This window comes from Gorilla gorilla, chromosome 16 (assembly GCF_029281585.2).
Source record: "Gorilla gorilla gorilla isolate KB3781 chromosome 16, NHGRI_mGorGor1-v2.1_pri, whole genome shotgun sequence".
NCBI lineage: Eukaryota > Metazoa > Chordata > Mammalia > Primates > Hominidae > Gorilla > Gorilla gorilla.
Window position 1 is genome coordinate 58815463 of NC_073240.2, and position 24840 is coordinate 58840302.

A 24840-nucleotide genomic window follows, 5' to 3' on the forward strand; every position below is an offset into this window, starting at 1 on the left:
TAAATCCTGTGTACATTAGGTATTTGTCCTAATGCTCTCCCTCTCCTGTCCCCCACCCACCAACATGCCCCAGTGTGTGATGTTCCCCTCCCCTGTGTCCATGGGTTCTCATTGTTCAACTCCCATTTATGAGTGAGAACATGCAGTGTTTGGTTTTCTATTCCTGTATCATGATGCTTCTTAGACACTGTTCAGCACAAGGAATTTTGTTTGAGTCGTTTTACTTCAGCACAATCAACACAGGTGCCAGTAAAATAATTTTTCATTTTCTTTCCCGAAAGCAAAATATGTTAGGGAAACTGTTGATTTATATTCCTAATGAAACACTACTTAGAGATGAGGTCCTGGGACACTGTCTGCAGTCTTCCCAGGTGCAGAAGCAGAAACTTCTGCCAGAGGACAGTCAACAACCAGACTATTACAATCCTCAAATAGAAAATTATTTTCCTAGGCATATTAAGGAATAGCTTTGTGCTCTTACAACCAACAGGACTAAATTTGAGGATTCAGGAAGAGGACCTCAAAACCAATCCTTATCATAATTACTTCCCAGAGGAGGGCTGGTTTTGGATGAGCAGAGGGAAAAGGGAATGGCCAAGCTAACTGATTTAGGAGCTGGTTACAATTTCATGGCAACAAAGTGAGTCCTTTTTCATATGTTCCCTTCTCTGTAGAATCTCGGTATCCCAGACTGAAAAAGAAAAGCACATCAAATGCCAAAGTCTTTATAAAATAGTCACTGCTCAAAGGGCTAATATCCAGAATCTACAAACAACTTCAACAAATCTACAAGAAAAAAACAACCCCATTAAAAAGTGGGCAAAGCATATGCACAGACACTTCTCGAAAGAAGACATTTATGCAGCCAACAAACATATGAAAAAATGCTCATCACTGGTCATTAGAGAAATGCAAATCAAAGCCACAAAGAGATACTATCTCACACCAGTTAGAACGGCAATCATTAAAAAGTCAAGAAACAATAGATGCTGGAGAGGATGTGGAGAAACAGGAGCGCTTTTACACTGTTGGTTGGAGTGTAAATTAGTTCAACCATTGTGGGAGACAGTGTGTCAACTCCTCAAGGATCTAGAACTAGAAATACCATTTCACCCAGTGATCCCATTACTAGGTATATACCCAAAGGATTATAAATCATGCTACTATAAAGACACATGCACACGTATGTTTATTGCAGCACTATTCACAATAGCAAAGACTTGGAACCAACCCAAATGTCCATCAATGATAGACTGGATAAAGAAAATGTGAAACATATACACCATGGAATACTATGCAGCCATAAAAAAGGATGAGTTCATGTCCTTTGCAGGGACATGGATGAAGCTGGAAACCATCAATCTCAGCAAACTAACACAAGAACAGAAAACCAAACACCGCATATTCTCACTCGTAAGCAGGAACTGAACAATGAGAACACGTGGACACAGGATGGGGAACACCACACACCCGGACCTGTCAGGGGATGGGGGGCTAAGTATGGTACGTGTATACCTATGTAACAAAAATGCATGTTCTGCACATGTACCCTAGAACTTAAAGTATAATTAAAAAAGAATATGGTCACTGCTGTTTGGCCCACAATTTCTTCTTCCACCTAAGGGAATTAAAATAAAAATTCATAATGGTACTTTATTAGAGACACTCCACACATGCATTTGAAAAAAATCTGTAAGTACAATTTCCTTTTGTCAATATTTCAAAGCGTCTTAGATTCTGGGCACCACGGCAGGAAATGTCATATATTTTCTTATCTCAGCAATTTCACCTTCCTAGTAGAATGCTTTTAAGAACTCTAATAAGGACAATACTCCCTGCAACAAAGGCTTTCTGCCAATAAGAAATGTCCCTTCCCAAACCACAAAGGAATAGATATCTCACGGTCTCCAAGGAAGGTAGTCTGACATGTGAATGGTGCAGATGGTTGTATTCCTGTGTTAAAACAGTAAAGATCATAAAGTTCGGCTTTTTAAAAGCCAATTAAAAGTGACTCCGCTGGTTTATACAATTTTACTTTTCAAAAGAGATCATCAGGATAGCAAGGTAACAAGCAAGTCTGTTCCCCCAAGACAGGTGTAGAGTTGCTTAATTTACTCAAGCTTGATGGTTAAATGTTACAAGGGTCATATCTATGTATGTAAAACAAAGTAAAGAAAAATCAAGAAATTCGTTAAAGATTGAGGTGATTAATCTTTTATGTATTCCTTCATCTTCCTCATAGAACAACCTAGAATGGGGGAGGTAGAGTTGAAAGATCTCCATTTTAACGCCAGTCTGCCTTTTGCCACTTGCGTAAATCCTGAGCAAGCTATTAAACTCTCTGAGCTTTGTTTCCTCCTCTGTAAAAACAGAAATAAGACCTGTCTGCCTTACAGAGCTATTGCACAATTAGTGAGATAAAATGTGAAATGTGCCTGAAGTATAGCTGCTTAAAATGGGAGTTTCTCTCTTCCCTAAGTTCTTGAAGAAAGGTCTGCTGGCTTCATTTGGTTTCCCCCACATCTTAACAGCACTTAAAATGCAGTAGGTGCTCAAAGGATATAGTAAATCATGTTTCTAGAAAAAGAAGTGGGGCTGGGATAAGAAATTAAGATTGGCTGTCAACAGCATCAGATTCTTCTAAAAGTTGCTTTAAGTTGCTGTATACATCTCAACAGTTAGCTGGATAAAGATTCAAAACAGTGAAACTTACTAGCCATACAGCCTGCCTTGCTTGGCCACTTTTGCAACAGGAAAACAAGAGAGGACAAACTAGGCTTATCGCACTTGTCAGCCCACAGCAACATGGCCATAACTATATAGGCAGGCTGCCATGGATTTTCTAATTGGGGAATCTAAAGCCTGAGGAATTCTCAAAGCAGCAGGTATTGATAGGAGTTAGGTGTAAATAATTTCCTATCCTCAGTGAATCTTTGACATAAAGCTGCCATGTTTTATTTCAGTAATAAAACGTTTTGTTTTTTTAATAGTAAATGCTTCAAATGATTTGTATTAAAACTCTGCAGTAGATTGTACCTTGGAGAGTTAAATTTTACTCAACTTGCCATTAAACTGTTTTCATTCCTCATAAGAGAGTACCAGACAGCAAATCAATATCCAGATTGATTTATATGAAAAAGTTTAGTTAAACAATATAAGGAAGTAGTTTGAGGACTTAATGGTAGTTATCTCCTTTTACATGATTGTCCCACTGTTTCTACTTTAAAGAGATTTAAGAACAACCAAAAAAATGGCAGCACTATCATTTACCTATAGAACATTTAAAAAACTGTATTGATGATCATCTCAGTATGGCACTCTGTAAGGCTGGTGTCCTTTAAACATTATAATCAAAGGTAATATTTTTAACTTTGAAAAAAATAGCCCCACCTTATTTTACTTCTAATTAAGAGTCTACCTATACAGAGTAAAACAATAAGGCAAGTGCTCAGATCATTTAGAGAGGGGGAAAAAACTTCTTCCTGAAATGGTTATATAGTTAGAACAAGAGTGGTTCTGTTGACTTCCATTATTCATTCGCTTTGCTTCACGCCAAAACATCTGGCTAAAAAGTGAAAAAAACACCCAAATGGCATTGTATAGAAAAAACACCTAGATGATTGATTGCATTTTTCACTTTAAAGTCAATGTTTTGATATTATAGGGACATGGGCTTTGTTCAAGAAGTGTAATCTTTTACTAGCAAAAAGCATGGTTTTAGAAAGCTTGCTTTGAGAAGGACTAATTTATCAATTATAATTTTAAATCAATTAACAGTTTTAAATAATGGACCCAATATTGCAGACCCTGAACCCCACTTATGCTGAGTCCTAAGCTGAAAGTCAGGAAAAAGGAGAAGTCTTCACTAGAAAAGGCTGCTAAATAGACTGCTCAAGTATTCAGACAGTACAAGGTCAAAAAAAAAGTAAAACTAAAGGTAACATTTTAAAAACAGCTTTAAAATACTAATAGAAAGTGATTGTGCCAGAGTAAGCAGCTGGGTATTTTAAAGTAAGTGTTCTATGCCCAACACATTGTACTAATGTTCAATGATTACACAAACTGTGTTAATGTTGTAAATGGAAATAACTTAGGACTTTAACAGTTAGGTAGCCAAGATCCACCTAGCTTCTCACATATCCATCTAACCTCAAGGTCTGCTTCTGAAAGTGAAAGGACACTGATGAGACTACAGAGACAAAAGGTCACTAGTCGTGTTCCCCAGAGGACAGTTTGGTCAGCCTTTGATGGACAAGGCTGGATCCAAATGAATTGAGAAGGGAAGTATGGATGGGGGATCTGCCCCTTTCCCAGAATGATGCTGCTTGAGATATTCAGTGTTATTTTGGGTCATTCAGATTAAAGGGTCCAGGGGAATTACAGGGACCTATGATGCAGACCTAGTGTTCTATTTGACTCAGGATTCCATGGGTTACAGCAGGATACTCCCACAACAGATCTAAAATGTCCAATTTTCCCAGTCTCCCTTAATCAAATGACACGTATGACTAACACCTGAGCTGAGTCTCATGAAGGTCTTCTTGGACTCTATTTTTTAAATGTTTAAAATCTTAATACTTTGTTAAGGTATAATAATAAGATGTATGTATCTGATGAGTTTTAGCATATGTACACCCATCCCCACAGTCAAGATAATGAATATATCCATTCCCCACGCCACCCCACGAATTTCCTTGTTTCCCTTTGTAATCCCTCCCTCTTACCCACCCTGACCCTCACATTCCAAACCACCACTGATCTGCTTTCTGCCACTATAGATTATTTTGCCTTTTCTAGAATTTCATATGAATGGAATCACATAGTAAGTACCCTTTTCTGTTCTTTCACTCAGCGTATTTTACAATTTATCCATGTTGTTGAATGTATCTTGTGGTTTGGTTCTTTTCACTGCTGAAGAGTTTTCCATGTTAGGAATATACCAAATCTTCTTTAACCACAAAAATTTGATGAAGGTGTCCTAAGATCCAGTTGTGCCTCTATTCCTCTCACATGATTTCTTAATGGGTCATATTCCTACGTGTACAAAGATTGCTAGATGGTGTGACTTAGATGTGTCATTTAAACTTTCTGTGGCTCAATTTTCTCATTTGTACAATAAGATAATAAAAACCACTTTATTGAGTGGTTGTAAGGATTAAATAAGATATTGAATTACTGAAAAGCCTAACATAGTATGCACTGAGACTTTTTATTCATTCTCATTCTGAATATAAGCAATCAATTCAAGGCAATTTATGAGTACTCTTAAAAAGTTAGTCACTCCTTGTTCTGTTTGAGTATTCGTTCACTTATTCTCTGTTGCTACTAAGACCCCTTTGCCAAACCAGCAGAGACAGATAGGGTGGGGAAAGAGGTAAAGATGGTGAAGGCCATTCAACACATTAACTGGTCTCCCCAAATGTCTGATCGCTACCCACTTCTGACACTGCCATGGAGACAGGCTAATGCAGGCTGGATCAAACATGGTAAGGCTACCTGGCCCTGAGAGGGTCTGAACAGCGGTGTGGGAAATGTACTTTGAGAGAAGAAAACTCAAGAGAAATGGCTTTTATGTACCCCGCTGTCTTGAAAACTGAGAATGTAACATGATTTCTTTTTGTCTTCTGTTTGGAAACAAATGTTCCTCTGCCTATCTTCCCTAGGTTCAATTAGTCTTCTGTCTTTCTCAGAATTCAGCCTGTTCATTTGCAAATGGAAGACTTCAGAAAGGCTAGTGGGTGTGAGTGTGGGTCTTGAGGGGGAAGGGGGCTGAAGTGTTTATTTTCAAAGCCACGGGGGTCCCCATTTGAAAAAGCACCCAGCTTATCTCAATGTTTTTGTTTGTATGATTTTGAATTAGAAGGTTGGAGCAATTCATTTAGGAGATTAAGCTGTTTTTACAATGGGCTTAGTTTCCCTATTTATTCAATAGTATTGCTAGGGTTAAAAAAAAAGTCTTTCTACTGTGCTCTTCATTATTCCAGTGCACCAGTTTTAAAGAATTCCTTGGTTTTTGCTTTTAATGCCAGTTAATTTTACATTAAAATGATGTTTATTAACTGGTCACAGATAAAAATCACCAATGATTTCTCTAACAGTTTAGAGCTGCCCGTTTTAGCAAATAAAAATATAATTAAATATGAATTTCAGAAAAACAGTAAATAAAATTTCAGTTTAAGTATGGGAAATCATAGGGTATACTGATACTAAAAAAACTAATTCATTATTTACTTAATCTTCAAATTTCACTAAAAATCATGTATTTTATCTGACAATCCTACCATGTTTTCATGGATGTTGTATGTGTTCCAAGAATGGTAAGTGAAACCTAAGACAAATTCCATTTCATTATTGCACTTAGACTTGCTCCCTGCAGAGGCAAAGTACTTCATCAACCGGAATATTAATTTCCAGCTTATTAACAGATAAAGTGATAATTCAACAAATCAAGTGAATTTGATACACGGGTTAAGACCTAGTTCTAGTCACTAAAGCCTATTTCAACTAAGGAAATTTTTCTCATCACAAAAAAAGTAAAACCAAAAGTAGCAACTAGCATCTTCAGTTGAATTAGAAGTTAATGTCTCAAACCACTATGTTTAAATGTGAATATCATCTTTCATTTATGCTGCAAAGCAAACATCTGTGCAAGGAAGGGCTCGAACACCCCAATGCATATCCTAAGGTTGAAGAAGCCTTTGAACCAATAAATGAGTGATTTCTCCACAGGAGACTAAACATTTGCTTGTGACAGTAAACAAAAAGCTGAATTTTATGTAGCACAGTCATTTTTACATATCTGTTGATATAAACAATTAAAGAAGAATTATTGAATTTTTTTCTGTCAAATGAAAAGGTTTGCACTTGACTCAGATCTTAGCAAATAATCGTATTTAAAGAATTAAATTATTCCTTAAATGTGATGCTTCCTCTTACCCCAGGAACTAGATAATATTATTTGCAGTAAGTCATTCCTAAAGGACCTTGACTTAATAAACTGTGATGATAAACTAATAAGCCTAATTGTGCATAATTTATAGAGTTCATTTTAAAATCACATCTAACATTGTGAGAAATTTTTGTACATCTTCATTTTCTCTTTTTATTTTTTTAGATAGGCAACTTCCCAGAAAAGAAAAAAAGAGGAAAGGAGACAAATGAAAAGCTCAAATTTGGTCAAGATCCCTATTTGCCATTTAAATACAACGTTAGAAAACTCTTGCTAGGACTTCATTTTGAAATAAACCTCATGTTGGAGGTCAGTTCTGCTAAGAAATACCACTGAAAGCTGCCACTTGACCCGGAATTCCTCTACAAAAAAAACTAGCCATAACTACATGAGAGGCCTATATGAGAAACTGCCAGAATGTCAACTTCATTTGCAGTGGCCCCATATGGCCTGATCACTCTCCCTGGCATGATAAATCACTGGCAGAATTTGTACCTTCCTACGTTTGATCTCTGCTCAGCAAGATGTGGTTTTGATGTGAAGAACTCCAGATCTCTTAGGTCAGAGACAAATAGCAGTGGCACTGACCTGCAAAGTGCTAAGTCTCTATTAGACTCAAGTGAAAAGCTGTAAGCTTCTGACAAGTTCCCTTGCCACCACGGTTCCTCACCCTCCATGGTTTTCATGAGCTTAGCTTGGCAGGAAAGCTGCTCAAATGGTCTGGAGGAGAAATGACAACAAATATGTTCTGCCTACTACTATTACAAAGTATTAAAATCAATTTTCACCAAGACTCAGAGGAGGAAGTCTCTTGGGAGTCATTGCTCTAATTTCTAGTATGGTAAGTCCTTAGCAAATATGAAACATTTTGATTTCCGCTGGATCTTTATGACACTGCTAGCCACTCATTTATATAACGAGAATCATTAACAGGGATTTCTGTGGACTACTCTTTGGTAACTATGGGTACGTTGTTGAGACACTATTTTCAACAAAATTGTTTAAGTGCAAATTTTCGGCCCTAAAAAGACCACAACTAAATATGCAAGCAGTTCAGTATTGTCTTTCAGATGCCCATAATCCCAAGTTCTGGGCCCAGGAAAGTAGAGTTCTAATTAGTCAGGGTGGGGTAAAGAAATCTTACAGCTTTTCTAATCCAACACTTTTAAAAAGTAGGTGGATTAATTAATAAGCATCTCATTCTGGTCTCTCATTTTATAAGTAATAAAGCTGTTACCAGGATTTATTTTTTATTTTTTGAGAGGGAGTCTTGCTCTGTCGCCCAGGCTGCAGTGCAGTGGCGCAATCTCGGCTCACTGCAACCTCTGCTTCCTGTTACCAGGAAATTTAAGTGGCGTACCCAGTATCACAAAGCATTTTCATATTTCCAGGTCCCATTATACAGTAGATAATAAATGATCAAGTTATTTTGTTCATTCGCTAATTCAATAAGTATTTATTCAATGCCTGCATATCCAAGAAACTGTTAAGTGAACATACATAAGTGACAGAGCTGGGGTCAGAACATGGGTCTTCTAATGCCCTGTCCATTGCCTTGTTCATTGCTCTGCAAGGTACTCTGAAAGGTTTCCATTTCAAAGGAAGGGGTAAATGCGTGGGAATGAAGCAGAAGAGTTTTCCAAAGTGGATGTGTGTATACCTTCTTTAAAGGAAGCACATGAAAGAAATTTGTTTCAAAACACTTTACCTTGGAATTCACTTTCTAGTCCTGGCATTTTAACTATTTATGACTCTGCAAATGAAATCAGACAATTTATTGTCTAGTATGTATTCATTTATTCATTCATCAAACACGAAGATGTATGGACCACACTCTGTGTCAAGGCAGCCATGATATCGGCTCTCATAAAAATTTAAGTCCAAGAAAAAAATTAGTCTACAAATTAAACAGTAATTGGATCCCTTGGAGTGACATTATAAAACACACAGTACTTAACAGTAATAATAAAGTTTGAAATAAACCTAAAATGCCACATTTAAAATGCTTCTTCTCAGAGATTTTTGTGTTCTGAAGTCATGTGTGCCTATTACTGAAAATGACAGCAGAAATACTCCAAAAATTGTAAAACTAAAATTGGTGTGGCATTTTAGTTCACTGAAATTATGAAGTGTTTCAAAAAAGCAAAAAGCATGCTATCATTTTAACAGCTGCATTATTTCAACAGTTGTCCCCTTTACACCACTCAAAATTACAGACACTCATAAATAAGACCCTCATCTCTGTAGCAATAAGTTAGTGACTTTGCAAGCATTCAGTGAAAGCAAAATGTTTGGTTTGTTTTTTGGCTAAGTGTACTTTATGTACCCCTATTTGTGCATACATGCCTATACTAAATGCTGAGCAATAATCTTTCTCCTTAAATCAGATCATCAAGAGTTCCAAAAATCACTGTTTTGTGTACTTCTTTTCTACGCCCTCTCTTTTTCTCTGTTGGAATTCCTGGTAATGATACCAGAATGTGGGCAAACCTCATTAGTCTCCCTGCTGTTTACAAGACAGGATTTATGCTCAATGTGCTGAACACAATGACACACATCACTAAATGGCTACAACTACCACCCAGGCTTTAATCTCAGAAATTTTTCACTCAGTACAAATACCTATCAGCATGGAGAAACGTGGAAGAGCAATTACAGCCAACACGTGTAGTCTTTTAAGAGTACACCAATAAATACCCATTTGTGAAGGTTAATTTAATGCAACCCAGGCTGTTATCTGGAATAGTATATGTCGCCAATTCAATCCATTAAGTAATTACTAAATTCTCAGGAGGGCTCCCAGAAGTCAAACGTGGTTATTCCAGGTTCATTGCTTCTGGTCTCCCAAAGGACCATTTAGGCCAACAGCTGGGACAGCCAACTACAAAGGTTCCCAGGCATAACTAACCATTTCATGAAAACAGGTAAATGAGTCTAAACAAGAAATAAGAGTCATCAAGTGCCTGTCCTAAGAGAAACACCAAGGGAAGCAGAAGAGAAGCACAAAAGGGGAGGAATAAAAAAGGAGAGAAAAGGCGTAAGTTTGGGAAGTAAAAAAGATCTGTTCTCTCTAAAAGTGAAGTCAGAGAAATCTGGAGATTGCAAGATCTGGCTTAAAGGACACAACCTTTCAGCAGCTTCTTTAGAGAGGATTTTTCAATCATTTATAATGAAACATTAATTGTGCACCCCACATGCCACCCCTTTGTGTTGCTGAAACTAAAAGTTTGAGTACTGCATGAATTCCTCTATTCTGCCTCCCCACTGAGATTACAGGTAACAGAGGGATCTGATAGTAATTAAGCCTTAGTAAGATGATTGCTCATAAGAGACAAGATGGAACATACCCACCCAACTCTTTCTGGCAAGCATCTCTCTCACAGAAATTATAGCCCAGTTACACAAAATGATGGCCCACTGGGGCACAGAAAGCATTAGAAAGAATGTAAAATATATTATCCTCAATAGCCTCACACATCCTCACTCCCAAGTCAATCTTAACAGCCATAAAAAAGGAAAACACTGTTTGAATGCAAACAAAACAGATCAAATAAACAGGTGTTATTAAGGGCAGTGTGTGACTACACAACCAATGAGGATAGAAAAACATCGTTCTTTATCATAACCTAAATAATCACATATTCCCAAGTGATGTATACCTAAAGTGTCGAATTGTATCAATTCTCTCCCTTTTTTTTTTTTAATTCATACTCCCATTTTTGTCTGGTTGGAATTGTTGCTTATGATAGCTGTGGACAATACTGAGTGGAATTAGACCTAGGATCTGAATGAAATATGGGATTTGTAGTTCAGGAACTGGGCTTGGGGTTTCCTATAAAACACTCAGCAAGGCTTTAGGTTAATAGTCCAAATTGTATTGTCTTTGTAGTGGTTATTATGTTTGTCCTTATTGTTACGAGTAGGGAAGGAGGAGTATTGAGTCCTGGAATTGCCACCCACTATTGCTATTCAGCCTGAAAAAACTAACTTTAATAAGCTTGATTTTCTCACTTATAAAATGAAGATATTAATATAATATCCACATCGTAGTGTTGCCCCAAGAATTTAGTGTAATCATATGTGAAAAGTACTTTGAATATTGTAGTATTAATAATAAAAGCCGTAGCTATTAAAATATAACAAGTATTCACTAAGAAAACATTCTTGAAGTTTCTACATTGTTAGACATTGAGCTAGGTACTTCAGAAACACCATGATAAATAAGAGTTTATAATCTAGTACAGTTTAGAAGTAGGGAGTTACACAGAAAAATATAATACCATGCAAAAATTGTACCACTGAGAAGTGCAAATAAGTAATATGAATGCTCAGAGAATATACATTATCAATAAATAAGTGTGTAGCCAAAATTGTCAGGTATTATATGTAAGTATATACACAAAAGGGGTAGTTTTAGTTTTAAGGTTGGAGAATTTCACACTTCCACAATATTTTCTTTAAAATTAGAGATACACATGTATGAACCAAATCACTGATGAAATTCAAACACAAAGGTAAATATATACACCAGCTTTGGGTTTAGAACTTAAGTTAAAATGTTAACAAAATAAGAAGTAATGTTATTTTCAGACCTGGTGCTTAGGAATAATTTAAATTCTCTTCACTAACAGGATGAAGTATATTATTCTTGAATAATGTAGAGTTATTCAAAAAAAGGTCTTTCTTTTAGAAATTCTTTTTAAATTATTTGCTACCTATCCATGTTTTCTCCAAATCTATCAGCAGCACAGAGTAAATAATTCATCAATTTATCTTGACCCTTCAAAAATGAGTGTTTTATGTGTGTGAGAGACACAGCGCGAGCGCACATGAGCAAGAGTACAACCACAGCTAACATTTAGGTACTTATTCTGTTCTAGATAATGTAAGAAAGGTAGGGAAATTAAGTCTTGACATGAATAAGTTATAATAATCATGTTACCCTAGAGTTTTATACAGTGGCCGCCTAGAGGTAAGTTTGTGGAACACAGCACTGTTCTTAGTTTAGGGAAACTAGTATGTATTAAAACCATCAATCAAAGTAGAACCAGTTTCTCCTATTTTCCCATTACAGAGAAGACCACACATTCTAGACTTCCTAATCTGATTCCAAGACTTCAAGGAATACAATTTTTAAAAATTATTTAAACATCAATATTGTTCGACTTTCCAATGCTACATCATTTGTCTTTATTATTGTCCCCATGCATAAGCAATTACCAATTCTAGGAGGTAAAGACAGAAATGCAAAAAGCAAAAATAAACTTTCAGAAGACTACAAAAAGAATGCCTTGAAAAATCTGGAATAAGAATGGATTTCTGAAACAGGACTCTAAAGGAAAAATCCTTCTTCCTTTGCATTTAAAACTGTATGACAGTTACACAAGAAAAAGAAAGAAGAGGGAAAGTTACAAGAGGAAAGAAAATGTTTGCATAGTAAATAACTGATAAAAATTATAATCCTGAATACATTTATAAAAACTGACAACAAATCAGTAAATACACAACATAGAAAAATGAGCAAATGATAAATTAGCCAAAGGAGGAAAACCAAATGGCCAACATGAAACGATGCTCAATCTCACAAGAAATCAAGGAAACACAAATCAAAGTAGCAATGAGATGCCATTTCACACTTACCAGGTTAGCAAAATTTAATAAGTATGAGAATCTGAAGTATAGGTGAAAATGTAGACTAATGGGAACTCTGACACACTGCTGGTGGGATATACTGGAGGTGTACATACTGGGAATATACTGGTGGTGGAAACTAGTATAACCATGTTGGACAGAAATTTGGCAATCCCTAATTAAGTTGTAGATACATATACTCCATGAGCCAGCAATATCACTTTTAGGTATACATCCTAGATGCTCTCTCACCAGGTATATGAGGAGACATGTTCAGGAATGTCCAATGCAGCATTACTGCAATAACAAAATGCTGGATGTATCACAAATGTCAAGAGCGGAAACTAAAAATTAGGATATATTCAAAGAATGGAATACTCTGCAACAATTACAATGAATTAATTATAAGTACATCCAACAACATGGATGAATACTGAACATATGTTTAACAAGCTAATCAAATTACAGAAGGATATATATATATGGTACATATATATAAAACATTTATATAAAAGATGTTACCATGCAAAACAGCAGCATATATTATTTATGGATACATATACCTATAGGGAAGATAAATGCCTCTGACAAAGGAAGAGAAAGAGAAAGAAATGGGGGCTTCAATTTATTCCTTTTAAAAAATTAGAAGCAAATACTGCAAAACATTAAGAACTAACAAATCTAGGTACAGGTACACACATTTGTTATATTACTGCTTTACTTTTCTGTATGATTAAAGCTATTCATTTTCTGTCAAATATGTCTGGCAATAGTGTGCTGTTCTTCTGCTGAGCTGGAAACATCTCTTTATCTTCTGAATCCTCATTCATCTCAAACATTTAGCATCTTCTATCATGAACAATAGCTACTGTGTGCATCACCCCACTCCACACCCAAATGGGAATCCTCTACCGCCTCTTCAGAGCAGGGGCCACACCTATATATCTTTCTCTGCCAGAGTGACTCACAATGCTTTATACACAAAAGGCCTTAATAAATGTTAAATACACAAATGAATACATAAATTCAGGGAAGCACAAGAGTAGCTCTGGCTACAGCCAAAAATAAAAATGACCCTGAGATAATAAAAATTAAAATTAAATTTTATAATAAAATTAAATAATACAATTATATTATCAAACTGTAAAACATAGATAAGGCAGAATTCACCAGTTTCAGTTTTATTGGGGATTTTAACCAAACAGTCTCACACTGATTCTTCATCTTCTCCCAAAAAGGATTCTGTCAGCAAGTCCAATTTTCACACCTAGAGAAATAAGACTTTCAGTTGTTCTCTATAAATTCATATAGGCATTTCATAATTTCACCTTCCCAGGCAAAGCCTTCCCCTCCTACTTCCCACCTGAAATCGTGCCACTATCACACACATCTCAGTCTGGAAATCTGATATATGAGTGTTAGGAGTGACAGGTGGGGAAAAGGGGAAGTAGGTTATTTTTGCATATCTCGTGGGCTTGCTAAATAATTAGTGCGTTTCCTAAACTCACAATATTTCGCCAGATTCATTTACTGGGAGGTAATTCCATTCTTCTTGTGGGAAGAGTCACACAACCTATACCACTTTCTGACTGTTTAATCTTTAAGGAATCACTAGAAATGATATTCAAAAAAAAAAAAACCTAAGAGTCACTGGACTTGAAATTGGAAGTCCAATGAATAGATGGATGAAAATAATGTAAAATAAAATATATTAAAATATAACTTTTTAATATTTTGAAAAATGTATAATCAAGATTGGTAAGAGTTTTCAGATTCGTGATATGCTAAATTCTTCTAGATAAGAAACAGGTGTTTCCAGTTTGACCTAAACAAAAGGTTTTCTCTTTCCAGAGTTGTAGTGATAAAGAAACACTACTTTGGCTCTCCAAAGGTCAGATAGTGATGAGGAAGGGAAACAGAGCAGGTAACTACTTCTGGAGGTAACAGAGCTGAACTGGAGTAAAAGAAAGGCTTAATTCTATAATAAAAATTAGAAAGTTCACACGCAGACATACTAATTTTTAACCACATTCTACAGAGGTCAATTAATCCCCACGTTTAGCCCCAGGGAAGTGTTGTTTAGAGTCCAGCAGAAGTCTAGGTGGTGAAATCACCCAATTATTATTCCAACTGGAATTTTCAAAGCCTGGAAGTGTTTTCATCATGTGATCCAACAGAGACTTGTTGTAAATAAACATGCTGTAAATAAGCTCTAAGATTTTGAAGGAAAACAATTTAAACATAACTCAATCTTAAAGGCAGACAATAGAGAAATACCAGTGATAAGTAATTCCCAATGTGCATAATCTCATATATTTAAAAGGTTAAATGAAATAGATCTCAAAGATACAATTAAAGGCAATTAAAAATTAACCCAGGTGACATTACAACAAACACCTCTACGTGAATTAGATTTGGTGTTTGGGGGGAAATGAATGGCTTTGAAATTACCTGTCACAGTCAATAAAGAAATTAAAGAAATGCTAGGAGGGCTTTCAAAATAGCCACTTCCTGGTGCTTTTACTTTCTGGAAGGTGACTGCTCCTGGAAAATGCTCTCAAAATTCCATATGTTATCTTGGACAGTCAGGACTAGTAAAAGTTTCTTCGTTTTTAAATTATATAAAGTAAGATACCTTCCCACTGTCAAAAAGTATCTACCTTCTGAGAATGTCCTTGTATGCTGCATACTTCCCACATTTATGTATCAATATCCTGTCAGTATTTTTATCCTAACTACTTAAAATACCAGAAACGTCTATTTGCAACCTGGAGTTTAGGCTCAGCTAATCGGGCATATTGAAGCATATTCATGCTATATTTTGGCACAAATGTCAAGATATCTAATTTTATCATTAAAATACTGTCAGAGAAAATGCTTTAGTAACTTTTTTAGTAAAGACAAGACCTTGGTGGAAAACCCTCACAGGAATCCCATTTGGTAAAAACACAGTGTAAATATATAAGGAGGATTCCATAGCTACCCAGAATATTGAACTCTTATGAGTAATGCACATAATAAATGTAATAAAAATAATTAAAAGAATACATAAAACAGACCTGTTTTATAAAACTTTGTTGATCATATAATTTTTTTGAGATGAAGTTTCACTCTTGTCGCCCAGGCTGGAGTGCAATGGCGTGATCTGAGCTTATTGCAACCTCTGCCTCCTGGGTTCAAGTGATTCTCCTGCCTCAGCCTTCCAAGAAGCTGGAATTACAGGCGTGTACCACCACACAGCTAATTTTGTATTTTTAGTAGAGATGGGGTTTCACCATGATTGGCCAGGTTGGTGTCAAACTCCTGGCTTCAGGTGATCCACCCGCCTCAGCCTCCCAAAGTGCTGGGATTACATGAGCCACTGCGCCTGGCCATTTGATCACATAATTCTGATCTTCCTTAAAATTGGTTTCCATTAATTCAGATCTCTAAATATATATATATAGTCATCACTTTGCAAAAATGCAATAGAATTTTGGCTATCATTATATGCCACTTACTTTAACACACTTTTCATTTAGTCCTTTTAACCCCATAAAGTAGATACTATTATCTCAATGATGACAAATGCAGAAATTGAAACTCAGTGAAGAAACTCTTTAAGATGCCACACATATCTTTTTTTTTTTTTTTGTGCTGTTGCATCCCTAGGACCTGGCATCATATCAGGCACTATGTGTCAAATAAATGTAACTGTCCACATAGCTGATAAGTACCTTTCTGACCAGGATTTGATCAAAGGCCTATTTTAACTCAGAGTCTCTCTTTTTCCAAATGAAGGAAGGGCATGCAAGTTTTTTCTAAAATGTGGGCTATATGGTTTCTGTGGCTCTGCCATTATAGTCAGAAAGCTGCCACAGACAGTATATAACTGAATGAGTGCAGTTGTGTTCCAATAAAACTTTATTTATAAAACCAAGCAGACAGTCCACAGTTTGCTGACCCCTGATACTGTCACTAAGGTAACTAAAGAGACAAAAACTCCAATCAGTATTTGTATTTTATTGTCCAACTAAGAAAGACTCAGAACTGATAACTCTGGGTGATGGGACTTGGGATATTTACTGATTTTGTCATCGTTAAATCATTGTGCTTCATTGATGCAACAGAGAACTAACTATGCATGATTTGCCTTTCTTAAGCCTGGCTATGAGGAAGTCAGACCTCACAAAACAGTCTCCTCAGAGAATCCTCTACTCTGAAATAGAAAAACTATCATTCATCATTTTATAGAAATAAAGAACGAGGAGTCCCTCAGCAAATGATAATTCCACATGGTAACATAGGCCCATGTAGTGGAAGGGATCAGGGCAGGACCCCAGGAGAATTATCTAATTCAAGTCCTGTGATGAAATTGTCCAGCTTCCCTGTGTTAAATGGAGATGATACGAACACCAAAAAGCCACATAGTTATGAAAAAATATTTTTAAAAAAACCCTGAAGTCCTCTATTAACATGTAGTTTGACTGACAATTTATGACCAAAACAGACAATCTTGAGTAAAGGTTTGGAAGGATCTAGATCCACACCTATCTTTTAAGAAATTATTCCTGGCATAGGCAAGAATCTTGCCCCAGATTAAAAAAAAAATCTCATAGAAAAATCAAAAATAGCCATTTAAAGTATTAGAATCAAAAGTCACAAAAGATAGCTCCTTCTTAAGAGGGGTAGACTAGTTCATATTTTCTCCATGGTTGCGAGAGAAGCAACACAAAAAAATAAAGATTTAAACTCCTTCCCTCCAAAAGAAAAAAAAAAAACTTAACAAAACGACGAAAAAACAACGTGCCACAGACCGTTAGAAAAAGTGTATGGTGATAAAAACTATCAATTTTTTTAAAGTCAAGGCCAATGACTTTCTTATGAATTATTCTATTTATTTCTACTCTCTCTCCTTCAAAAGGTTTTGCAGGATCAAACAAGATATATATGAAACTGCTAGGCAAACCATTAGGCCCTATAAAAATGTAAGTGGCATTATAATTATAATCATCATTATTATTCCATTGATCAACTGAACTACTGCTGTACTAACAACCAATTTTTGGCACACAAACTTTTTAATAAGACCCTAATCTCCCAGAAGGCAGATGTTTCCAGTCTAACACAGTGAAAAGCACCCTTGTTAGGAACATGGCCACTCAAATGCCTTTTGAATTTAACTGAAATCGACCCCAGAAAACAGAAGTTTAAATGAATAAATAAAAAGACAAATCTAGTCTCACAATGCACATTAGCTCTGAGTTTTAAGTTGATTGCCTTTTTGCCTCTTCTATTTTAGCAGGTCATTATGTGATAAATACCCCCTTCCTCCCTGTGTTTCAGCTCCATATAATATCAGATGCAGAAAAAAAAACATAACTCTTTGTTACTGTTAGTTATGGGCATAAACTCTCACTGAAAAAGTGACCAAGAGAAAGACAGCACAACGATCTGGGGGAGGGAGGAAGGAAAGGAGAGACAGGTACAGCCAGAAGAGAAGATAGAGCCAAGTAAGAAGGTGGAAGTGGAATACAGAGGACAAGTTTCCAAAGACCTGGGAATCTGTTAAGAGATATCCCCTGCAGTCAGGGGCGGTCAGTAAAGTGCTGAGCCTTGATTTTGTAATGTGTGTATTCCTATAATATCAGCTACACAAAATTATAAAAGTCAGACTAATAAAATAGACAACTCAGAAAATTTTAAATTCATAAACACATCGCTCAAGGCAATCAGAATGCAGTCTTCTTAGGATACAAGCAAAGGAGAGCGCATTCTCTTGGTACCAAATTGGTCCCCTCAATACTTCATGTTAGTTTTCACTCCTCCTTGACTAACACCATCTGTTTTAAAAAGCACATTCCTTCATAAGGGATCACTTTTAAAACTTGGGGTCCAGCTTGCTGTATTAGGGAAATACAAATAGACATGTTCCAAAAATGGTATTGCCATTGATCATTGGTATAATATGGATACTAGAATTTCAGAGTGGTAAGCGTATTTTAAAAAATGGAATGTAACTGCCTAAAAGTCCATACAAAACCATGACTTTAGCCCTTTCAACATCCTTAGGGAATGAACTTTAATTCTGGAGCATTTCCACTGGACCTCTAGCAGGCAAAGGCAGTAACTTTTAATTCTGGTCATCTCCCCCATTCCCTTTATTAAAAATGTGAAATACTTCTAGAAGGAGGAGGAAGTTGGAGCAAAAATACAGAAAAATACAAGATCACAAGTACAACGTTTTCTAAGTGCACATTACTTGAAATTCTCAAAGTCTGGTCATTTATTTTAAGTAGTGACTTTATGTGGGTCCCAATATCACACTGAAAAATCATACAGAAAGTCATACCCTTCACTAAAGATGTTTAGCAAGACAAAAAACAATAACATATTGTCTTATAGTAAGCGTCATTTTCTGATGCAAATATTGTGCTTCTTTCAAATGTGATATTTAACACGCCCTAAAGTGTAATACTTCTGTAGCCATTACCCTTTTAAAATCCCCTATCGAATATGGTATCACTATGCTAAAGGACTGTCCATTCTATCTTGTTCACTCTTCTGTTTGAAATTGCTAATATAATTTCCCTCACTTCTGGTCATGTTCGTTTTTAAAAAACTCACTATTAATCTTATTTTTCCTTTAAGTAAAAAAATCATTACCCTGGGATACCAAAAGAGCAGCTTCTGCTCTTCACGTTTAAAAAAAAATACTGCTTGTCCACTATGCTTGTCTTAGAAAATTTAGAAGTCTCACTAAAGAGCTGAGGAGGAAAACTGCTGGGAATGCTCACAGATACTTGATTTTACAAGTTTTTGTGGAAAGAGCTCGCCTTTAGATTAGTGTTACTCAGTGTTTATGAGGGTTGTTTGTCAAGGCAAAAATAAGGTACCTCCTCCCCACAAATTAAAGAATCAAGTTACAATCCATTATTTCATTTCTGATTGTTTTTCTTTGTATTAAGTGGGAAAGTGGATACTGGATAAAAGTTCCCCGAGCTAAAAGACTCCACATTAAAGGCTCCAATTAGCTATAAATCAGTTGTCTTTCCTACTGGGGGAGAACAAGAGAGAAAAGAGAGAGTGGGTAGTTAGGGAGTAAGAGAACTGGAAGAGCTTCCAAATTAAATTCTGAAAAACGTACCTATTGCATACCTAAAATTTCTTTCAGAGGCTGTTAGAAAAATCCCATCAAAAATAAGACTAAAATCAAACCTTCCCAAATCTGAGGGTTAGGTGTTTTCTCCTGTATAGATCTTCCATTTTAAGACCTTTAAAAAGAGCCTGAAGAGGTTAGAGACCCTCATAAAACAAAACTTCTAAGCTGCATGCTTTCCCTGCTCGTTCCTAAACCCAGACAAGTGCCACACATTGGCACTATTGTTATGCAAACAATGCCTAAAAGGTTATAACCATTAACGACCTCTCATTAAAACGGCTTTGAAAAATTTGTCACACCATCTAAAAAAGCTAGCAGGTACATTAAATCCATCTAAATCGACATTCAAAACACAAATCGCCCTGATTTGTAACCTAAAACTCAATGCAAGTAAAATCTCAATATTCTGATGTTGTTTCTTGTATATCTCGTTCAACCACTAAGCCAGATGCAAACAATTTACTTCTCTACAAAATTTATGTTGTAAAAAAGCACGATGGAATACATCTTTAATCAACCTTTAACCATATGCATGTGCGTCTATGCGTTTGCGTTAATTGGGAGAAGTTAGGTGTAGAAATGTACCGAAAGGACTAGAAAATCAAACCAGAGAACTACAAAATGAACTCCAAGAAACGTGGTTTTGAATCCCATCTCTCTCTCACCACCTCCCTCAAAATGTTGTAACATTACAATACCCCTACGTTTGTAATCGATCATTTTTTTTTCCTATGTCGAATTTGTGGAAAGTAAATTCATTTTATATTAGGTAGAAGACGCATATTCTTTTTTAGGCGATGCAACAACAAAAATCCTGCTTGGCAAACACAAGATGTCAACGTTCGTTATAAAAAAAAAAGTAAGTTCTTCAGTTCAAAACCGAACATGCTAACAAATATTAAAACTTTTTAAGTTTCCCAGGGAAACTGACACTGCCTACAAAATTCACATGAAACGCTGACGTTGGAGTTACTGTACTTATCAGTCAGGTTTCCGTGAAATTTGTCAAACCGGCCAGAGCGCTGGTGTCTTGACAATTTCTTACGGGAAAGCCCCTCAGCACCCTCCGGGCTGTGGAGGACCTGATTGGGACCAGCAACCGAGGGGCCCGGAAGGCGGAGGACCGAGAGGCGACGGCCAGGCTGCGTGGCCAAGCTGACGGGGAACCCCGGCCTCCATCTGAGGATACTAAGCGGTTCCGACGCCTTCCCCGCGGCAATCGGGACCGCGAGAATCGCACAGAAACCAGCCTGAGTCCAGGACGGGAGCCGTTGACGGCCGCCCCTCAGCGCTGCGCTTCGGGTTTGGGCAAGTCCCCAGGGCGTCCTCAGACCACGGCGGGGCTTCAAACGCCCCAGTCCCGAAGACAGGCAGGGGGTCCCTCTGCTGCGCAGGGATGACAGGCTGGCCCCGACGACCCCGGCCCCGTCCCGCCGCCCTCACCCGCTGAAGAGATCGGGGAGACCGAAGAAGGTTCTAGAAAGTCTCCGTGGATGACGGGCGCTGGGCGGCCGCTTACCTTGGTGTACTTGATTTCGAGATTGGGCGTGGGCGACGGCAGGAGGTGCAGGGACGCCATGAGGGCGGCGGGGTCGGCCTTCACCTCGCCGGGCATCTCTATCTTGCTGGAAGTCATGGTGGCGGGCCGGGTATCCCTAGCCCGCGGCGTGGGACAGTGCGGGCTGTGCGCGCGGTCCGCGGCCCGGGGGCGCGCTCGCCTGTATATAGGCAGGTGTCAAGCTGGGGCTCTTCTTATTGGACGTGAGGGCCGAGGCGCGGGGGGCTGGTCCATCCTACCTAGGACGCCCGGCGCAGCCGCCATTTACATAAAGCCCGCGCCGCGCGGCCGGGACGCTTGGCGCCCACGGTCAAGTCCGCCCGGCGCTCCCGCCCCCCGGCCGCAGGGACCAGCCCACGCCGCCTCCACAGTCCTCGACGGTGGGAGCGTGAACTTGCGCCGCGGCCCGTGGGCCTCGGCCAGCCGGACTTGGTCTCCGGGTCCCTGGGTCAGAGTCGGCGGGAGGCGCACAGCGGCCGAAGTCGAGTGGGGGTCGTGGCCCCCCGGAAGCTGAGCTGGCAGGGGCTGGCGGGGACCGGAGCGGCCAGGTGCTGCTTCGGAGTAGAGAGAGGCCGGGAAAGTCGAGGCTGCGGAGGGCGGCTCCCAGGTCGCCCACGTTCCCTCCCATCCCTGTCCCAGGGCCCACCGAACCCCGTCCCCCTTCCTTTCCGGAGACCCGGGAGGGCGTCCTCCGTTGTCCTCCTCCGGGCAGGGGCGCCAGGCTCTCGGCAGCTACGCCCTCTCCCCCGACCCCCCGACTCCCCTCAGCCCGGCCGAGGTGCATGGTGGCCAGAGGGTCAGGGAGAGGTGGCGGTGGGTGCGAGTCCCCCCTCGCCTCGCGCTCAGAATGAGGATCCCTGCGAGCGGGTCAGCGCGGGGCGGCCCTTGCCAGGCGTCGCCCGCCCAGTTGCTGCCCTCTGCCGGCCGGGACCGCCCGGGCGGCTTGCGCTGTGGCGGGAGGATATGGGCCGTGATCATCCCCGGCTCCTCCGAGGAGCTGCATGCTTCGTGGGCTCCTTTAGTTCTTCTCGGATCCTCTCTTCCGGCTGTTTCCCCTCCTCACCCAGCACACCCACAGAAACACTATTTTGTTTTTCTGTTGTTCCTTACACGCTAAGACCTATCGTCCCGCCAGACCTTAGGCTCATTTTACTGTCCCTTTGGGATTGAGTTTCCATCTCCCCCCTAAACTAAGTGTTTCCAAAGTCTAACAAGCTGCCCTCTAGTCTGTGGATCAGCCTGCAGGTGTAAACCAAGAACCTAGAGACCCTGCCTCAGAATGGGCTTTGGACTCCGTGGACTAAATCAAGGCCGCATGGAAAGACCTGCATAAGTCCCTTCCCTTCCTTACTCCTCACTCCAAATGTAAGCTTGACAGGGGCCTACAGTGTTGATAAACGGTTTTGCTACACTACCAAGCAACACTTTGATTCTCATCTTTTTGTTTTGTTTGAAGAGACAGGGTCTCACTCCTTCACTCAGGCTGGAATGCAGTGGCACCATCACAGCTCACTGTGATCTTGAACTGGGCTCAAGTGACCTTACCACCTCAGCCTCCCAAAGTGCTGGGATTATAGGCATGAGCCACTGCGCCCGGCCTGATTCTCATCTTAAATGCCATTTTTAGAGCCGCTGGAGTCCCATTTCTTGGGCGTTAAGAAAACATTAAGCATCAGCCAGAAAACATCTTTCCTTAGATACTTTCAGTAACTAAAACTGCCTAATGCTCAGCGCTCAGATGCTAAGCAATAGTGAAAACAGACAAAAATATTTCATTTTAGTATTAGGTTTATAGAAATAAGTTCCAGCCTCTCAGAACCCAAAGTGACCTGGGTGAATTGTTTTCATGGAGAAACTACAAACCTTAGCTTGGGCTGTTGAGGGATCTCTACTCAGGGAATTTCTATGGCCAAAAATTATGACTTAATAACAGTGTATGCTCATAAGATATACTTTTATCAAAGCCTTAGAAGGTTAGAGATACAATTGAGAAATAAAAAAGTAAAATCTTAGAGTTCATTGGGGAGAAAGAGAAGGTTCCAGCAAGGGGGAACAGTGATACCTGTGGAAAAACTTATCACTAGTTATGAGAGGCTGTGGGGAAAACATGAAAAAGAGCCATAACAACATGAGTTGAGTGCTCCGCCAAGGAGGACGCCTACTCCCTGGGAAAGTTGACCTTTGACTGGGTCTTAAAGGAGAAGGGAGGCTTCAACAAGAGCAAAAAGAACACTATAGAAAAGGTATAGAGGCTGGGCACGGTGCCTCACGCCTGTAATCCCAGCAGTTTGGGAGGCCGAGGCGGGTGGATCACTTGAGGTCAGGAGTTCAAGACCAGCCTAACCAACATGGTGAAACCCCATCTCTACTAAAAATACAAAAATTAGCTGGGCCTGGTGGCAGGTGCGTGTAATTCTAACTACTCGGGAGGCTAAGGCAGGAGAATCGCTTGAACCCAGGAGGCGGAGGTTGTAGTGAGAGGAGATCTTGCACTCCAGCCTGTTTCCCTTGTGCCTTCCTCAGTTCCTAAAACAGCGTAGAACACATAATAACTATTTAATAAGAATTTTTGTTGGTTGATTTGAGCAAAAGACAGAGCACTTTTGACAACTTCCACCGTAAGTGAAAGTAACTTCCTTCACTCCCTGATTAAAGAACATTTTCTCCTCTTGATCTTAAATTTCGTTTTGCTTTTCCCCATCGGTGTTTTTTTTTGTTTTTTTTTTTTTTTTTTTTTTTGAGACAGAGTCTCGCACTGTCATCCAGGCTGGAGTGCAATGGTGTGATCTCGGCTCACTGCAACCTCCGCCTCCCAGGTTCAACCGATTCTGCTGCCTCAGCCTCCCGAGTAGCTGGGATTACAGGCATCTGCCACCACGCCCAGCTAATTTTTTGTGTTTTTAGTAGAGACAGGATTTCACTATGTCAGCCAGGCTGATCTCGAATGCCTGACCTCATGATTCACCCACCTCGGCCTCCCAAAGTGCTGGGATTACAGGTGTCAGCCACTGTATCTGGCCAAAAAATATATATATTTTGTCTATATTCAGCTCGTGACAGCAGCCACTTTTTGTTCAAGCCCCCCCTTTTTTTTTTTTGAGACTGTCACCAAGGCTGGAGTGCAATGGCATGATCACGGCTCACTGCAACCTCTGCCTCCTGGGTTCAAGCGATTCTCCTGCTTCTGCCTCCTGAATAGCTAGGATTACAGGCACCCACCACCATGCCTAGCTAATTTTTGTATTTTTAGTGGAGATGGAGTTTCACCATGTTGGCCAGACTGGTCTCGAACTCTTGACCTTAACTGATCCACCCTCCTCGGACTCCCAAAGTGCTGGGATTACAGGCATGAGCCACCATGCCCGGCTGTTGTTCAAGCTTTTTAAATCAAGGTAGGGACAAGATTTAGCAGAAAAGAACAGTGAATTATAAATGCTTCTTTGGTGTTCATCTTCTTGGTTTCAGTTTGTAAGATTTACATGGCTATTACTTTCAAGGCTGCCTTAACACCTCTTCTCACATTCTTATTTCCTCTTCTCTTTCTTTTATCATCTTGTTTTA

General features: G+C 39.1%; 1 protein-coding gene across 2 annotated transcripts in view; it reads right to left on the reverse strand.

The window, feature by feature from the left end:
- Window positions 1-21857, reverse strand: part of ALDH1A2 (aldehyde dehydrogenase 1 family member A2) — a 137172-nt gene extending 115315 nt beyond the window's left edge. The window contains exon 1 of one of the 2 annotated variants that reach the window (XM_055363133.2): window positions 21241-21617. In XM_055363133.2, the coding sequence (XP_055219108.1) occupies window positions 21241-21357 (117 nt within the window). In that variant the 5' untranslated portion in view covers window positions 21358-21617. Of the gene's footprint in view, window positions 1-21240 lie in introns of both variants that reach the window. The other variant, XM_004056256.5, reaches the window with a different exon arrangement.
- Window positions 21858-24840: the final 2983 nt, after the last annotated feature.